Below are 16515 nucleotides of genomic sequence, written 5' to 3'. Positions count from 1 at the left end.
GAAGGACTCAAATCTTAAATGCATATGCAATTCTGTAAGGTATTTGTGGACTTTGTACCATTTTGCCCTCTTACCAGCAGGCAGTCGAAGCAAGCCTCTCCTCCAGATTTGGTGCTGTAGTGTGTTGTCAGAAGGGTGAGGAAGGAATCTCTACTTCCATGTATGAGGTGAATATCACATCCTGTAGGGCCTTCCCTTTTCTGTTTCGTTTTTTCTTTTTTCTTTAAATTCAATTTGCCAACACGTAGTATAACATCAGGTGCCCTCCTCAGTGCCCGGCACCCAGTTACCCCATCCCCACCTCCCTCCCTTCCCTTTTCTGTTCTTATCTCCCCTGATTTTCTTCTACTTTTAGAAGCTCTTTTAAAGTCAGTTACTAACCTTTGTGATAGGAGTTATTTCTTAACCCTTGCTGCTGTGTGGCGCTGGCTCCTTGGAGAGGACTTTGCTTAGGTCCCTGGCCTCTTGTTCCCATCTACGTGGGTCTCAGCCTCCGTCACAGAAGCCATGCTGGACTTCTGCACTCCTAGCTTATGTCTGTGGTTACTTTGTGAATCTTTTCTTTCCTGTTTTCTGAAGAACATCCTCCAGTGACTTCCAGAGATTTGTGGGAGATGTAACTTTTGAGGCCATATGTGAACGTAAATGTCTGTACCCTCAATTGGGAATTTCACTGGGTATGGAAGTCTGGGTTCAAAGTCCTTTTGCCTCCATTTTGTGGGTATTGCTTTCTGGTTGATGATGAAAGAGTATGGTACCTCTTTATTTTTTTAAAAAAGACTTTTTAAAAAGGACTTTATTTTTCTTAAAGCAGTTTTAACTGCCCAGCAAAATTGAGCAGAATATATGTTTTTCATATGCTCCTGGTGCCCTCTCCCTCGGCCTCACCTACTAGCAGTATCCCCCAGCTGATAGTACATTGGTTACAGCTGATGCAGCCACAGTGCTATGTCATGATCACCCAGAGTCCATTGTTACCTTAAGGTTCACTCTCGGTGCTGTATATTCTGTGGGGTTTTGACAAATGTATAATCACTCACATCCACCTTTCTGGTATCATTCAGAGTAGTTTTACTCCCTAAAAAATCCTATTTTCCAGCTATTCATTTCTCTCTCCCCCAAGCCCCAGCCGCCACTGACCTTTTACTGTATCCATAGATCTGCCTTTCCCAGGATGTCATAGAGTTGGAATTCTGTGTAGCCTTTTCAGATTGGCTTCTTTTCACTTAGCAGTATGCACTTAGGGTTTTCCATGTCTTTCTATGACTTGATAGCTTGTCCTTTTCAGTAGTGAGTAATACTCCGTTTGTGGACGTACTATGGTGTATTTATCCAGTCACCCACTAAAGGATGTCTTGGATGCTTCCAAGTTTAGGGAATTCTAAATAAAGCTGCTGTACACATCCATCGGCAGGTTTTTGTGTGGACATGTTTCCAGCTTCTTTGGGTAAATATCAAGGACCATAATTGCTAGATCACATGGTAAGAGTATGGTTTGTAAGAAGCCACCAAACTGTCTTCCAGTGCGGCTGCACCAGTCTGCCTTCTCTCCTCCATGAATGCGAGTTCCTGTTGCTGTACATCCTCTCCAGTGCTTGATGTTGGTGTTTTGGATTTTGGCCATTCTATTAGATGTGTAGTGGTATCACATTGTTTTTAGTTTGCATTTCCCTGATGACATATGATGTATAGAGCATCTTTTCATACAAGTTTTTTGCCATCTCTGTTTTTTGGTGTTAAGCTCTTTGGGCCATGTTTAATCAGGTGGCTTTCTTATTGTTGAATTTTAAGAATTCTTTGTATATTTTGGATAACAGTTCTACATCAGTTTTCTTCTGATTGTCTTGTCATTTTCTTGATATGTCTTTCACAGAGCAGCAGTTTTTTAATATTAATGAAATCCAATTTCATTATAATTCATAATCTTATTAATTTCTTTCATAAATTAGGCCATTGGTGTATTATCTAAAAAGTCATCAACATAACCAAGGTCATTTGGATTTTTTCCTATGTTAACTTTTAGGAGTTTTACAGTTTTGCATTCTGCATTTAGGTCTGTGATCCATTTTGCGTTAATTTTTGTGAAGCATATAAGATCTATGTCTAAATTCATTTTTTTGCACACGGATGTCTAAGTCGTTCCAGCATCATTTATTAAAAAGACTGTCTTTTCGGGACACCTGGGTGGCTCAGTGGTTGAGCATCTGCCTTTGGCTCAGGGCATGATCCTGGGGTCCTGGGATTGAGTCCTGTGTCGGGCTCCCGTGCAGGGAACCTGCTTCTCCCTCTGCCTCTCTTTTTCTGTGTCTTTCATGAATAAATAAAGTCTTTTTTTAAAAAAAGACTGTCTTTTCTGTATCGTACTGTTGTATTGCCTTTGCTCCTTGTCAAAGATCAGTTTACCATATGTGGGTCTTTTTCAGGGTTTTCTGTTTGATCTATTTGTCTATTCTTTAGCAGGTACCATGTTGTTTTGATTAGTGTAGTTTTTATAATATGTCTTAAAGTCAAGTACTGTCAGTCCTCTAACTTTGTTCTCCTCCTTCAGGATTGTGTATGCTGTTTGGATCTTCTTCTCCCTATAAGCTTTAGAACTAGTTTATTGATAGCCACAAAATAACTCGCTAGGATTTGTGTTGGGATTGCCTTGAATCTATAGATCAAGTTGGGAAGAACTGACATCTTGACAATATTGAGTCTTTCTGTTGGTGAATATGGAGTATCTTTCCTTTTTTTTTTTTTTTTTTTTTTGAGTATCTTTCCATTTAGATAGTTCTTTGATTTCTTTCACCACTTTTATAGTTTTCCTAGTATCTACCTTGTATTATAGGGTCTGTAGTTACGTCTCCTCTTTGATTTCTCATGTTAGTAATTTGTTCTCTCTTCTTGTTACCCTCTTTAGAGATTTATCAGTTTTGATCTTTTCAAAGAATGAACTTTTGATTTTATTGATTTCTTGTTTAAAATATTATTGGTTTCTGTTATAATTTTTATAATATCTTTTGCTTACTTTGTATTTAATATGGTTTCCTCTTTTAGTTTTTTAAGATGGAAGCTTAGATTTTTTATTTAGATCTTTCCTTTTTTTCTAATACGTGTATTCAGTGCTATAAATTTATTTCCGTGCACTGTTTTCCCTGCATCCCACAAATTTTGTAAATTGTATTTTCATTTTCATTTAGTTCAAAACATTTTTAAGTTTGTCTTGTGATTTCTTCTTTGAACTTTGTATTTACAAGTGTGTTTAATCTTTGAGTCTTTGGGGATTTTCCAGCTACTTTTCTCTTATTGAATTTATTTTGATTTTATTGTTTTTGAGCAGTTGTAGGATTTCTGTTCTTTTAAATGTGTTAAGATTTGTTTTATGATGCGGAATGAATGCTTCATGGGAGCTTGCAAAGATTGTGTATTCTGCTGTTGTTGGTCTGTTGATGTCCATCACATCCATTTGATTTGTGGTAGTGTTGGGTTTGACTGTCCTCACTGATTTTCTGCCTGCTGGATCTGCCCATTTTTGATAGAGGGGTATTGAAGCATCAAGTATGATAGTGGTTTCCTCAGTTTCTTTTTGTAGTTCTGACAGTTTGCCTCATGTGGTTTGATGTGCTGTTGTTAGGTGCACACATGTTAGGGATTGTCCTATCTTCCTAGAGGATTGATTGCTTTATCATAATCTCTTTTTCCTTGATGACTTTTCTTGCTCTGGAATCTCTCTGAAATTAATATAGCTACTCTCGCTTCTTTGATCAGTGTTAGCATGATATATCTTTTTCCTTCTCTCTACTTTTAATCTAAATATATCTTTATATTTAAAGTGGATTTATTGTGGAGAGTATATAGTATGGTCTTGTTTTTTGTTCCACATTGACAGTCTTGGTCTTTTAATTGGTGTACTTAGACATACTTAAGGTGATTATTGGATTAATGTATGCTATATTTGTTTTGTTCTTTTATTTTTTAAGAGACTGTCTTATAGTTTGCAGGATGCATTTATAACTAATCCAGTTTACTTACAGGTAAGCTACGATAATAAAGTACTTGTTAGTATTCTGAAAAAAATGTTACCAATTCTTGTAAGAAGAATAAAAACAACAGGTTTTGTTTTACCTTCACTGATTCCATCTCTAATGATCTTTCTACACATTTGAGTTTCTCAGTTGTATCATTTTTTCTTCTCTCTAAATAATTTCTGTTAATATTTCTTGTAGCTCAGGTGTCTTGGCAACAAATTCTCTTAACTTTTGCTTGTTTGAGCAGGTCATCATCAGCTCCACTCTTGAAGGGTAGCAGAATATAAAATTGCAGGTTTTTAATTTTATCCCAGCACTTGAGGTCTCTCAATCTGCTCTATGTGGGCTTTCTGAGGAGTCATTGGATGTGATTTTTGCTCCTTTCTCCATGCGTAAGATGTTTTTTCTCTGGCTTTATCAGGAGTTTTTCCGTGTCCTTGATTTGCGGTGGTGTGAATATGACGCACTTCTCTGTGGTTTGGGGGCACTTATCCTGCCTGGCCTTCTCTGGGTTAGTGTTTGACATCAGTTTGGGGAAATAGTCACTTCATTTACTTCTCGTATTCCCCTTGTATTGTGTTACTTCTTTGAAGTTGTCCCAAGGTGCTTGGATATTCTGATTTATTTTTTCCTGTCTTGGTCTTTTTCTCTTAGCTTTTCAGGTTTGGGGGTTTCTGTTGGCATGTCCAGAAGCTCCAGGATTCTTCCTCAGCCCCGATCAGTGATTGCTGGGTTCATATTGGCTGCGTTTCTCACTGTTCCTGGTCCTTGCCCTTGGGCTTTCTTCCTTTTCTCCCTTCCACTCTCCCCTGCCTTGTATGGTTTTAATCAAGCACTTTCCATGATGCCACTTTCTCCATGGTGAGTCCCCCAGACACATCTTCATTCCCATTATGGTGTGATCTCTGCCATATCTTTTTAATTTTTTCTGATAACTTCTCTCTGTTTACATTACTCATCTTTTCTAACGTGTTGCCTACATTTTTTTCATTAGAGCCCCTGGCTTATTATTGATAGTTACTTATAATTCTTGGTCTGATAATTCCACCATCCCCGTCATACCTGGGTCTAGTTCGAATGCTTGCTTTCTCCTCAAACCACGTTGTTTGCTTTTTAATGTGCATTATAATTTTTTGACTAAGACACAATGTACGGAAGAAGGAAGCCCATCAGTCTGCAGTGATGTGACGACGGGCCATGTGGGTGGCACATAGTTTGTGGTGCTGTGATCCCATCTCCTTTTGTGAGTTGTGCCACTGGGTGACCACCTCCTCCTGTGGGGTAGGACAGTAGGCAGCTGGACTTTGCATGTCCCTTCCCTCAGGCCAGCTGGGCTTGGGTATGAACCCCAGAGGTTAGGCTCTTGAGGGCAGGCCTTGTGAAGACTTGAATGCTTCATTGAGTTCTACCTGTGTACTTTTCCCCTCCCTCTCCTGGAAGCAGGAGGAGATTTTTCTCTGATCTTTCCTGAGAACTTGGTGGAACTCCCAGGGTGAAACCTGCAGAAGCGTGGAGCCCTGCGTTCCCTCAGCAAGACTGGTGGCTGGAGGGTTTGTCCCAGACTTGTCCACACAGAGGCTCCAGCTGCCTGTCGCTCGGGCGTCCCTGCCCTGGTTCCCGCAGAAGCTTCTGCCTCTTAGTTCTGTCTCCTTGTCCATATCCCCAGGTCTGTCTCCGCTTTGGGGAGCAGTGGTTCACCCTGTGACTTCGCTTCTCTGGACAGTCGAAGAAGAGTTGTTGATTCTTCATCTTGTTCAGCTTTCTGCTGGTTAGGGGGCAGGGAAAATTCAGCTCCTCAGGTGCCACCTCAGAACCATCCTTTCTGCCCACCACGGTCGGTTTTCAGGAGCTCTTGCTTTCCCTCTTGTTCCCATGTGGTGACTGTGATGGCCTCAGGGTTCTAGAGGATACCAGTTCTTTCACTTCATCTGTATAGCTCTGAGATCATTCCATGAACAGCAAGCTGCTCGTCTTAGAGAATGCATACTGGTGGGGGATTCTTGAGTGATAAAGAGAAGACTGTGTCCACCGTGGTCCTCCTCTGGCTGGGGTGTGTGGTGACTTGTGGGCCAGAGCTTTGCCTGGCATGCAGACGGCACAGCCCAGATGCTCAGCTGCCCTGTCCTGCAGTGCTCCACGTGGGAGGGGAGGGTGCAGATGCCTGTGGCAGGTCCAACAGACCTTGGGCGATCCTTCGTGTCTGCTTGCTTACCTGCTCTCCTCAGCCCATCCACCCCAGGCCTTGAGATGTTCCAGGGATGCTTCAGGGAGATCTGCTCTCCTTCCGGGCTGTGTCTTCCCGGGTGGCTGGACTGGGTCGAGGTCGGGAGGATGTCCCTCTGACGTCACCTATGAACAGTAACAGAGTCCTGCACAGACCGGTTGGCTGTCTGTCTCCCTGTTTACTTAACTTTAAAATTATAAATGTAGTATTAGGAAATGTGTGTTAAAACACACTTCAATATGAGGCCAAGGAGAGAATGCTTTGGGGATAACCCACAAGCCTTCCTCCTTCAGCCAGGGAACCACCATCCTGAGCTTGTGGTCTTGAGGCTCTTTGTTCTCTGTATAGCTTTGCTGCTCAGCATGAATTTTGATGACCTTAGTACCTGCTGTGATAGCTGCATCCCATGGATTGTGTTTCCAGTTTTCTTCAAGGTCTGATTTCATTGTGGTTTTTGTCTTTGAACTATGGACTTTTAGAAGCTTGGTGTTTAATGTTCAGAAAAACAGGTATTTGCGGATACTATTTCTGGTTTAATTCTGATGTGGTCAGAGCACGAACTTCTTAGGATTTCAGGTTAAGTGTATGGAGGGTTTGTGTTAGGAGCAGGTGGTGTGTCGGGGTGAACGTCTCGAAAAAAATGCACGTTGGCTGTTTATGGAGTTCGGGTCTCTGTGTCCCCACCAATTTTCTACCCACTTGCTATGTCCGTTACCGAGAGAAGAATTCAAGTATGTACAGGGAACGGTGGGGGGGGGGGTATTTTTCCTGCGGGGTTGTCAGATCTTGCTGCATGTACCTCAATGTCCTGGGACAAGGTTCACACGCAGCCTGTGGTTAAATGTGGCTTCTTGGTGTGTGTATGTGTGCTGTAACCGTGTGCTCCATTGGGGCTGGAGGCTGCTAAGTCCATGCACAGGGCTTCCTCAGGCTAGCCCCACACACTCTCTTCTGTCCTGGCTCCGCTCTTTCTGACAGTGAATCTGGAGCCAGGATTCTATTCTCTTTGTGGCCGTACATTTAATGCTTCTTTCATTGGCTGGCTGTCTTAAAAGTATTTTATTGGTTGCTGGTTTTTAGAAACGTGATTTAGGATGTGCCCTCGTCTGGTCATCGTTGGCGTCATTGAGCTTACTGGCCATGTGGTTGTGCACTTACTGCATCGAGAGGGCTCCCTTCTTCCAGAGTTGTTGTTTCTTTGCCATGCAGCCCCCTGTGTCATTGGTGCAGTTCGCTGTACGTGGGGCCAGGCGACACTGGCCCGCAGGCCACCAGGGCCGTTCCCCACTGCTGGACAGCGGTACTGGTCTTTGTGTCCGTTGGGCCTGGCCTGTGGCTCACCACGTCTGCTCATCTTCATTTCAGAGCATCTGTTTTCCACCCGGTCATTCCCGTCCTTTCTTTTCTCATATTTTTTTTAAGTTGTATCTTCCTTTATGTATTTGAGAGTATTTATTACAGCACTTTTAGCACCTCTGCTGGTTACTTATACTGACTGGGTGTGGTGCATGGTGCCGCTCCCCATTGGTAATGTGTTGTGGCACATCGGGATCCCCTTGGCCTCTTGAGTTTGTTGGGTCAGCAGATGCCAGGATGGGCAGTAGCAGTTTTTATTCGTAGGGCTCCTTCAGCCTTCCTGCTGAGGGGCCATCTCTTTGTGGCTTTTACTGATGGCCCACAGGTTCAAATAGGTGGCTGGCTGGACTTGGAACAACTTCCTGCTTCCCCCACCTCCAGGTGTTTGGAGGTCCTCTGAGACCCCCTGGCCCTTTGTCCGCCCAGCTCTGGCTCTCAGCTTGGTGTGCCAACTGCTTCTGGTTTCCTTCTCTTCTTGTCATCCGCATGTTGCCCCAGGAACACTGTCTGGGTCAGCATGGGGCCCCGTATGGCCTTCTCATCCCGGGGTCTTGTCCTGCCCATCGTCCCAATGGCCGACACCCAGGTCTGCCTGCTGCACCTATAGTGGCTGGTAGCAAGAACACAGTTTCTCTACCTGCTAACTTCACGCAGGATCCTTATTCACTTTTGTAATATCTGTCCATGTGATTTTGGGTGGTTTTTCGTGGCTGATTTAGGGAGGTAAGCTGTTGTTCTTGTCATTTTATCTTCCCAGAACTCCTCTTATCTCCTTTTTAAAAGTTAGATACATAAATGGCTTTCTACATGTTGGCTGTTTATGGTTTATTTTCATTTCATGCTTTATATAGCAGCTTTTCAGAATTTATTTTTTCCCAAGTTCTGAAGTCTTTTCTGTCCAGTTTTTATTGACTTATGTTCACTTCTCTTTTAGGCCATGCTGGTGTGTCTGCAAGCATGATGAAGAAAAGGACATCCCACAAGTAAGCAACTCTGAAACTTGCTTTTAGCTAGCAGGTGTGGCCTTAGGTGGCATAGGGTTTGAGACGCCAGTGTGATGCCATCTCCCGCTGCATGTTGGGGACAGGCATGCAGTCATGCCCCTTGGCCTTGGCCTGGCCTTCCCTGTCTTAAAGCCCCCTGGCCCATGATTTCCCCTCCAGCTCCATGGGGCTAGACTGTTGTGGTGCGGGTGGCAGGTGTGTTGTGAACCTCTTCTGCTTTTGTCCTCGGAAGGGCTGCACGTTCTTGGCATGTGGGGTCTCTTCTCAGATCTGCTGCTGGACAAGAAGCTCCCTAGGGACAGAGGCCTGAGCTCATGCTTGAGGGCCTGCCTAGCATGCTGACGGGCACTTGCTCACTGCTTTATAATGTCTCCAAATAAATGAAAAGCTTGTAATTTAGAAAAGGCATATGCATATTGAAAGACAATGAAAAAACTGTGTATTTTAAGTGACTGGTATGTCATAAATCCTAAATTCTATAGGTACTAGAGTAAAAAGCCACTTTTCTCCCTCAAGTCTTTGCATACAACATAGTTACATTTAAAAAGAACATTGAGACCCTCTCTTAAATGAAAATACCGTGCTTGTACTGAATTACATTTAACGAGTTTCACAGAACCCACCAGGTTCTGGTCGTTGCTACTGCCCTACGGAAACCACTCTAACGATCCAGTTCTGATTATTTGAGTCTTAATTGTAGACTCTTAACCCTGGAAGAAACCCTTGGGCCCTAGCTACCACCTCCGGAGCCTCTCCGTACAGCAGTTCTTTCCAAATTATTCATACTGAAAGGCTTGTGAAGCACCTCAGTCACCACCCTTTGTGGGCGAAGAACACGAGACACTGTGGCTGTTGCAGAGGCTCTGGATGCGTAAGCGTGCTTTTCTCTGGCGCTCGGTGGTCAGAGCACACGTGCTTCCTCGTGGACATGTAAATATCTGTAGTGCGAGGGCCAGCAGATGACTTGGAATATAAAGTGTGATGTTGAGGTGAGTACATGTGTCCTGGAGGTTTGATAAAGCACCTCCCAGATTTTGTGGATTTGCCCATTACCTTCATGGTTCTGTCACATCCAGTGATCTACTTCATCTAATAGATTGCTCTTCGTGATCAAACCATAGCATCACTGGAAATGGTAAACCATCCCTTGACCCAAGTAGAAGGTAACAAAACAAACACAAGCCTTAAGTATTAGGTAACGATAGAAACATAAATACAGCAGGGGAGAGAAGCAGAGCACAATGTTAATTCTGTGAGGCCAGAACAGTTCCCACAAAACAGATTTTGCCAGTCAGTTAATACTGGGCTATAAGAATGTAATGTGCATTCAGTTTTATCCTGTTTTACACATTCCTGGGTGTCTGTGACTAGAAGATCCTTTACTCAGGATTTTGGGTCCTGTTGGGTTTGTGCAAGGATTTCACGAGCCCCGTCGGAAGCACTGTCGTTTGTTAACTCTTGGCTCTGAGGTGCTGATGATTTCTTGCCCTGGAGCACGAGGAATAAACACCTACCTGTTAAAGCTTTGCAGTCTATATATGTGCCAGCTGAAAGCCCTGGTCCCCTGTGCTCTTTGGTGCACTAGCTTGGACTAGTGCTTGTTTCAGTTGAAAGAGTGGAGGGCTATGACCAAGGTACTTTGTAGCCAGGAAGAAAGGAAAGCCCGGAGGTTCCCATTTGCCTGTGTCTTCTAATTGCCGCGTACATCTGAAGATGGAGAAAAGAGGGATGATGCACGAGTATACACATTTCACAACAAGTGGCCTCTGGAGGGGCAAGAACGCTGGTGGAGTAGCCCCGGGCCAGGAGCTGGTTCGAAGCAGGATGCTGGATGGCTCTGCTGGGCGCCTCGGCACTTTGTTCCACCTGCCTCGTACCACTTTCTATACCTAAAAATCCTCCTGCGGACCAGGATGGTCCCTCTCCACAAGGAAAATGTGTGTGGAAGCCACATACAGAGAAGCAGACCTGGAGCTTCACTCTGCCCTGTGCTTCCTGCACCGCTGCCCTCCAGCACGCAACCCCCTGACCTGTGGCCATGCTGCACCCCGAGTGGTTTGGGGAGATTGAGCAGACACCCCACTGCTGGACAGAGGCACAGAGACACCCAGCAGACAAGTACGGTGGGGCCCCCGTCCCTGTGGGTACCAGCAGGATTCAAGGGTTCAGGTCTGTGCTGGAGCACTGCTGCCCCCAGAAGTTCGTGGAGCTACGGAACAAATGTGCATGCCTCCTGCTGGCCAGTCCTCTCATGGTGTTCTGGGAGCACATTGGTGACAGGCCTCTCCCCGCCCCACCCGCGGTAAAAGTGCGGGTGGCCCTAGGACAGCCTGGGCTAGAGCAGCTGCATGGGTCTACGTGGACTGGGCTGCTTTCCATAAACACAGGACGGCGCTGAAAATTATCTTCTCTTCCTTATGGTTGTCTTCACAACCGTCTCTTTTTCCCCAGCTTACGTGATTGTAAAAACGCGGCATATAATACAGCTACATAAAAAATAGGTGTTAATTGACACTTCTGTTACCAGTAAGGATTCTGGTCAAACTGTTCCATTTTGAGTAGGTCAGGAGTTTTACCCAGATTGTTGACCATGTGGGGGTCAGTGCCCCAATCCCTTTTGTTCAAGGCCCAGGAGTGCTTTTCGCAGGGAAGGTACAGTTGGGGCGCGTCTAAGGTGAGTTTAGCTATAGTTGTTCTTTGTTTCAGTTCTTCTTTTTTATTTTTTTTTAAAGATTTTATTTATTTATTCATGAGAGACACAGAGAGAGGCAGAGACACAGGCAGAGGGAGAAGCAGGCTCCCTGCGGGGAACCCAATGCAGGACTCGATCCCAGGACTCTGGGATCATGCCCTGAGCCAAAGGCAGGCGCTAAACTGCTAAGCCACTGAGGCGTCCCTGTTTCAGTTTTTAAATGGACATCTGGTTCTTCCCTAATTTGAAGAGTGGATGCATTTCCACTTCCAGGGTTTTGGTATATTTTCCGCTAATGGACTTTAGAGAATGGACCAGAGCTGTCACATACTAAGTAGAGGTACTTCCAGGGAGTGCTGTTCCATTTGTTAAGATTGAGGTCACTGACAGTGACAATGACAGAAACTCTCCCTCCTCTTCCTCGAGTCCCTGGATGGCCTTGGGCACTGTTCATGGCATTCCCATCGAGGGGAACCCTGAGTCCTTTCCTGCACAGAGACTGAGTGGCCAGTCCAGGCTCCCGCACGGAGTACCCAGCGAGCACACCGTGTTTCCATGGGGAGCGTGTTCCTGCCTCCTGTTAAAGAGTGGGGGTGTCCATCATAAACGTGGGGACTACAGGGGCAGTGGAGCAGCCATCTAGGTGGAGCCCACATGGTGCTGAGGGCCTTGAACTGATCAAAACCTACAAGACTTTTTAATCTGCTTGTGAGTCACCACTCTTCAACCAGTGAGGTGGAGAGTGTGCTGGAAGGCCCTCAGTGGTGGGAGGGCTGGTTCCTGGAGCCATAGCATAGCATGTAAACAGCCACAGAACTCATAGCAATTTGGGTGGAAGATGCACTTGCCCTGTCCTGTTGTGATACTGTCCTGTGACGCCGGCAGTGGCATAGCAGCTGTGGAACTTTTATTAAAGCCACGGCTACAGGAAAGCAGTCTTCTTTCTCTGTGCTGCTGTGCATCTTGTCAAAAGACAGCCGTGTTGATTTAATCAGTATTTTCTTCTGAAGTCTGCTAGAATACAGAGCAAGGGAGCTGCTTTTCTAGGACAGTACTAAGTAGAATAAAGAGAGAGTGTCATGAATTTATATGTCAAAGTACAAAGTCCATACTGTGGGACAGGCATTTACTGGTTCAGTGCTGTGGTAGTTGAATTTGGATTTAGGACGTGTGAGCCCTTTACTACTGGCTACTGAAATAAGACCTTCCAGTCCTGGAGGGCAGTTCGGGGCAGTTCAGGGTGGGTCTCAGGCATGGAGGGAGCCTAGGTAAACAAGTGGAAGGTCTCCCAACACAGAATTTCTTCTCTGGATGATAGAACAAGTGGAGTGGTCGATTCAGAACTTAACTGAAGTGTTGAGCAAGGTACAGAAGTGCCCCCTATGGTCTCGGTGTACTTTTTCCGAACACGAGTGCATAGAAATTTGTGTTGGTTCCGAGTTGTGCTCCCCCAGGTTGCAGAGCCTGTTAGGTTAGAAGGTTGTGGGATCATGGACTCAGGGCCAGCATGGGCCTACCACATGCGCTCTGGTGCCCTTGTTCCTGGCTGCGGCTCCTCGGACGCCCATCAGAGCATGGAATAGGTGTTGCTGGTGCAGTGAGAGTGGCTGTCTGCCAAGGGGCTGGCCCCCGTCCACTCTCCCTGACGGTCCTCACTGTGGGGACACATGGCAGCTCATCCCTCCCAAGGCCAGACACCAGAGCCTGAAACCAATTGTTTCAGAGATGGCTTCTGGAGATCAGGAGCGAGCAAAGTAGTCATCCGTGCTTATCTCTGCTCTCTCCACTTTATCCTCCACTCCTTGGATCCCGACTTGGGGTGGCCTTTCCCTTGTGCTCAGCCGTAGCCCAGTCCCAGCCCAGAGTGAAACATCTAGGCACCGGTTGGCAGCGGCTGGCTCGTTCCCAAGAACATACAGCAGGTTAAGGGCGGTTAGAAACGTGTGTCCAGGGGAGCTCTCATTTTAAATTAAAGTTGTTTCCGTTGATAATATCCCACCTGTGTGCTGCTCTTTGAACTACCCAGAGATGACCCAAGGGTGTGTCTGCGTCTCGACCTTCTCCAGGAATCAGCCACGTTCCTCTGAGTCTGCTTTTAGGTACTCAGCTCGTGAAAATAAGCTTTAATTTTTATTACAGTTCTTGATTTTTATCTAAATTAGCGATTAGCAATTAAAATAAGAGTTAACAACTTGGTTAGGATACAATTTTTAACCTTTCTAGTTACATGCACAATTTAAAACATACACAAAAATGAGTAACGTGTACTGCACCCTGTTAGCCAGCGTCAGCAACTATTGGCATTTTGCCCCATAATAGACTAATAGACTAATGTGATACGTGAGCATGTTTCTTGTTACCCAGGGAAGTTCCCAAACTTGTCGCCAGATCGATACTGGTTGGAAGAACTTAAATCAGTTTATAAACAATGTATATTTGTGCACTCTTAAATTATATTTGATATTTTAACATGTATAAAAATATTTTAGAATACTGTTCTGTAAACTGGATGCAGGGGCAGTCAGGTGGCTTGCAGAGTCATGTCCCGGTAGGTGGGGAGCTTGACTTCTGGCTTGAAACACAAGCGTGTTGTTCTAATTACTCATCTTTGTCTTTGGGGCTCCCTCAGGGAGAGCCATCTCTGTCACTTCTTCAGCCACGCTGTTGATTCTTCTTTATTTACTTATTAATTCAGAGCCATTGAAGTGATGCTCTCTAGGTAGAGTTATCTGTGACTAGATGCAGGCACTAGGAGTGAGATTCGGAATTGTTAACGGTAACATGCATAAATCTGTTTTTATATGTAGTTTCCTGCAGAATTAAGATATTCATTGCATTAATTTGGCAGTAATTAAATTAAAAATTGCGGTTCATTTGCCTGTAAAAATGAACTGATTTTAAGTCATTGTAGGAAAATTTAAAAGCACAGGTAGACACAGAGGAAGACAAGTATTTCTAATGCCATCCAGGGATTACTCACAGCTCTTAGTACTTTAGTTTTAGAAGTCTTTATTTCTCCATATTTGTATGGATAATTATGTAATTATGTATCCAAGGCTTCTCTGTCCCATTTCTTGCATTTCTCTGTAGAGTGCTCTTACGCATGCTGCAAGCCACTATATCAGGGGGCCTGTTGTCGAACGTGCGCACTCTGCTCTGCCGTCATGACCTGGTGTCTGCCCACTACCTTCTGCAGATAAGTTCCTGCACGTGGAATCACTAAGAGAACTGTATCTGTACCATAAGCAGATAGAGGACCTGCCTCGCCATAATTTCACATTAAAATAACTCCTCAAACTTTGAATTTTTGTTGCTAATGAACTAGAAAGTTCATCCTACATTATTCTACTGGGAGGCCAGAACACTAGAAATTTCTGGGAGACCTAAAGCATGTTGGAGCAGATTTCTATAAAATGTGAGCTGAGGAATACTCTGCCACTTTGAGGTGAAAAGGAGGACTCCAAAGAGTGACGACCAGAGTAGGCCCTGGAATCTGTGTAGGTCAGAAACCACCAGGGCTGCCTGTAGCCGAGGTTGCCGGAAAGGGGATCCAGCTTGCCTAGATGCCCAGGATGTCCCTGGCCACCGTCCCCAAGGTCTCGGCTCCCTTGCCTCCCCACCACTCTGCAGCCCCCTGCACCACAGCTGCTTATCAGACCCTGCCCAGATCTCAGGGCTCCCCCGGGCCTGAGGGAAGTGCTCCCACTACAGATGCTCTGGTCTCGGCCTGCATGTAACACAGAAGCACCAGGGACCGTCAGGCACCTGAGGAGCACTGATGGAGGAGAGTCACACGGCACCCACCTGCATGAACAGGGCCCACCTGCAGAGTTCATAGGGTATCAGGAAGGACGTGAACCTTACCCTTGGATGTCAGAAGGCTTGTTAACTTTAGAGTCACTGTTCAAGAGGAGATCAAGCAATCAGTTTCTAGAAATTAAAGATACTATGTAAGGTATTCAACGGATAGGCTGAATTTCAAGCCTATTTTACCTGATTCAGGAAAACTTGGTTCTGAGGCTTTCAGGAAGGTGAGCAACCCCAGGAAGGTGGATGGTGGATGGACCTGGAAGCACTGCATACCTCTCCTGAGGAAGGGATGGAGGGGGAAGGATCAAGAATAAATAGGGTAGATAATTCTGCACATCTTATATGGACCAAGTGCTAGTTGAGGGGTGATTAAAAACACAAGTCACAAGTTCTGACATTTCTGATTGCAGGAACAGAGAGAATTCTAAAAGCAACTCAGAAAATCTGGTTAAAATGAAGGACCGATTGGCCTGCTCTCTGTAACTTGGAAGATGGGAGACAGTGAACATAGTGTTTGCTGACACAGGTCCTGAGGGAGGAGGGCCTTGAGCCGGACGTGTAGACACGGGTGCAAGGACAGCGTTGGGAGGCTTGCGGGAACGTGTACTTGCCTCTGGGAACCCGTCTTCACCAGAGGATATATCTAGAAAGATAAAACGTCTATGAGATGGGAATGTTACAAGAAGCAACAAAAATCCTTCCTTGTTGGTTTCTAAGTAAGGTAATGTATTTAAAAAGTTATTCAGATAAGAATGAAATGAAAAATAATGATTTAGAATAGCAGCCCAGGTTTGAGCATGTCAGGTGGGGTTACTATGTGCCGAGGTGTTTTTCAGTAATTTTCATTCTTTTACTAAGAATTTTTTGCTTGTTTTTGTTCTTGGTAGAGCTAGGAAAGAAAGAAAGCATAGATTTTGATTAATCATAGGTTTTAGTAGGAAAACGTTAAATCTAAGCAGCACTTCAGAGGTTAGAGGTAGCTTCTGTAAGACCAGAGCTAAGCTCTGTGGCTTCCAGTGAGAGCTGCACACGGGGCTCAGAAGCCTCTGTCATCAGCCACACGGACAAAAGGAGATACCACGGGAGGAAGTGAAGGCACCGTGTCGCACAGACACAGAACTAGATGTGGGACCCGCCCAGGCTTCCTGTGTATGGCAGCAGGACTTGGTGCTTCCAGTTCCCATAATGAAGGCGGAGGAAAGGACTGCTGTGTTCCGGGGTGACGGGTGCAGGAGCCCCTTTGGAGAGGACTACCCAGCAGCTCCCCATGAGGGAGAGGGCCTGCGCTGCTGCTGGCCACAGCAGGATAAGGGTCTTCTGCTTGGAATTGCAATGATGCACCGTGGCATGCTCCCTCAGGAATGGCTGCAAGCCACAGCACAGCACCACTTGTGAGCATATAGGGGACGTGGGGGACGC

General features: G+C 45.3%; 1 protein-coding gene across 9 annotated transcripts in view; it reads left to right on the top strand.

The window, feature by feature from the left end:
- The window catches only part of SPIN1 (spindlin 1), a 74352-nt gene that overhangs the window by 43807 nt on the left and 14030 nt on the right, over window positions 1-16515 (top strand). For all 9 annotated transcript variants that reach the window (XM_041739598.1, XM_041739609.1, XM_041739646.1 and 6 more), the window contains one exon: window positions 8525-8573. In XM_041739598.1, the coding sequence (XP_041595532.1) occupies window positions 8525-8573 (49 nt within the window). The remainder of the gene's footprint in view (window positions 1-8524; window positions 8574-16515) is intronic.

The sequence above is a fragment of the Vulpes lagopus genome, chromosome 2 (genome assembly GCF_018345385.1).
Source record: "Vulpes lagopus strain Blue_001 chromosome 2, ASM1834538v1, whole genome shotgun sequence".
NCBI lineage: Eukaryota > Metazoa > Chordata > Mammalia > Carnivora > Canidae > Vulpes > Vulpes lagopus.
Note: the sequence above shows the minus strand (reverse complement) of the source record. Positions and strands in the feature narration are given on the sequence as shown.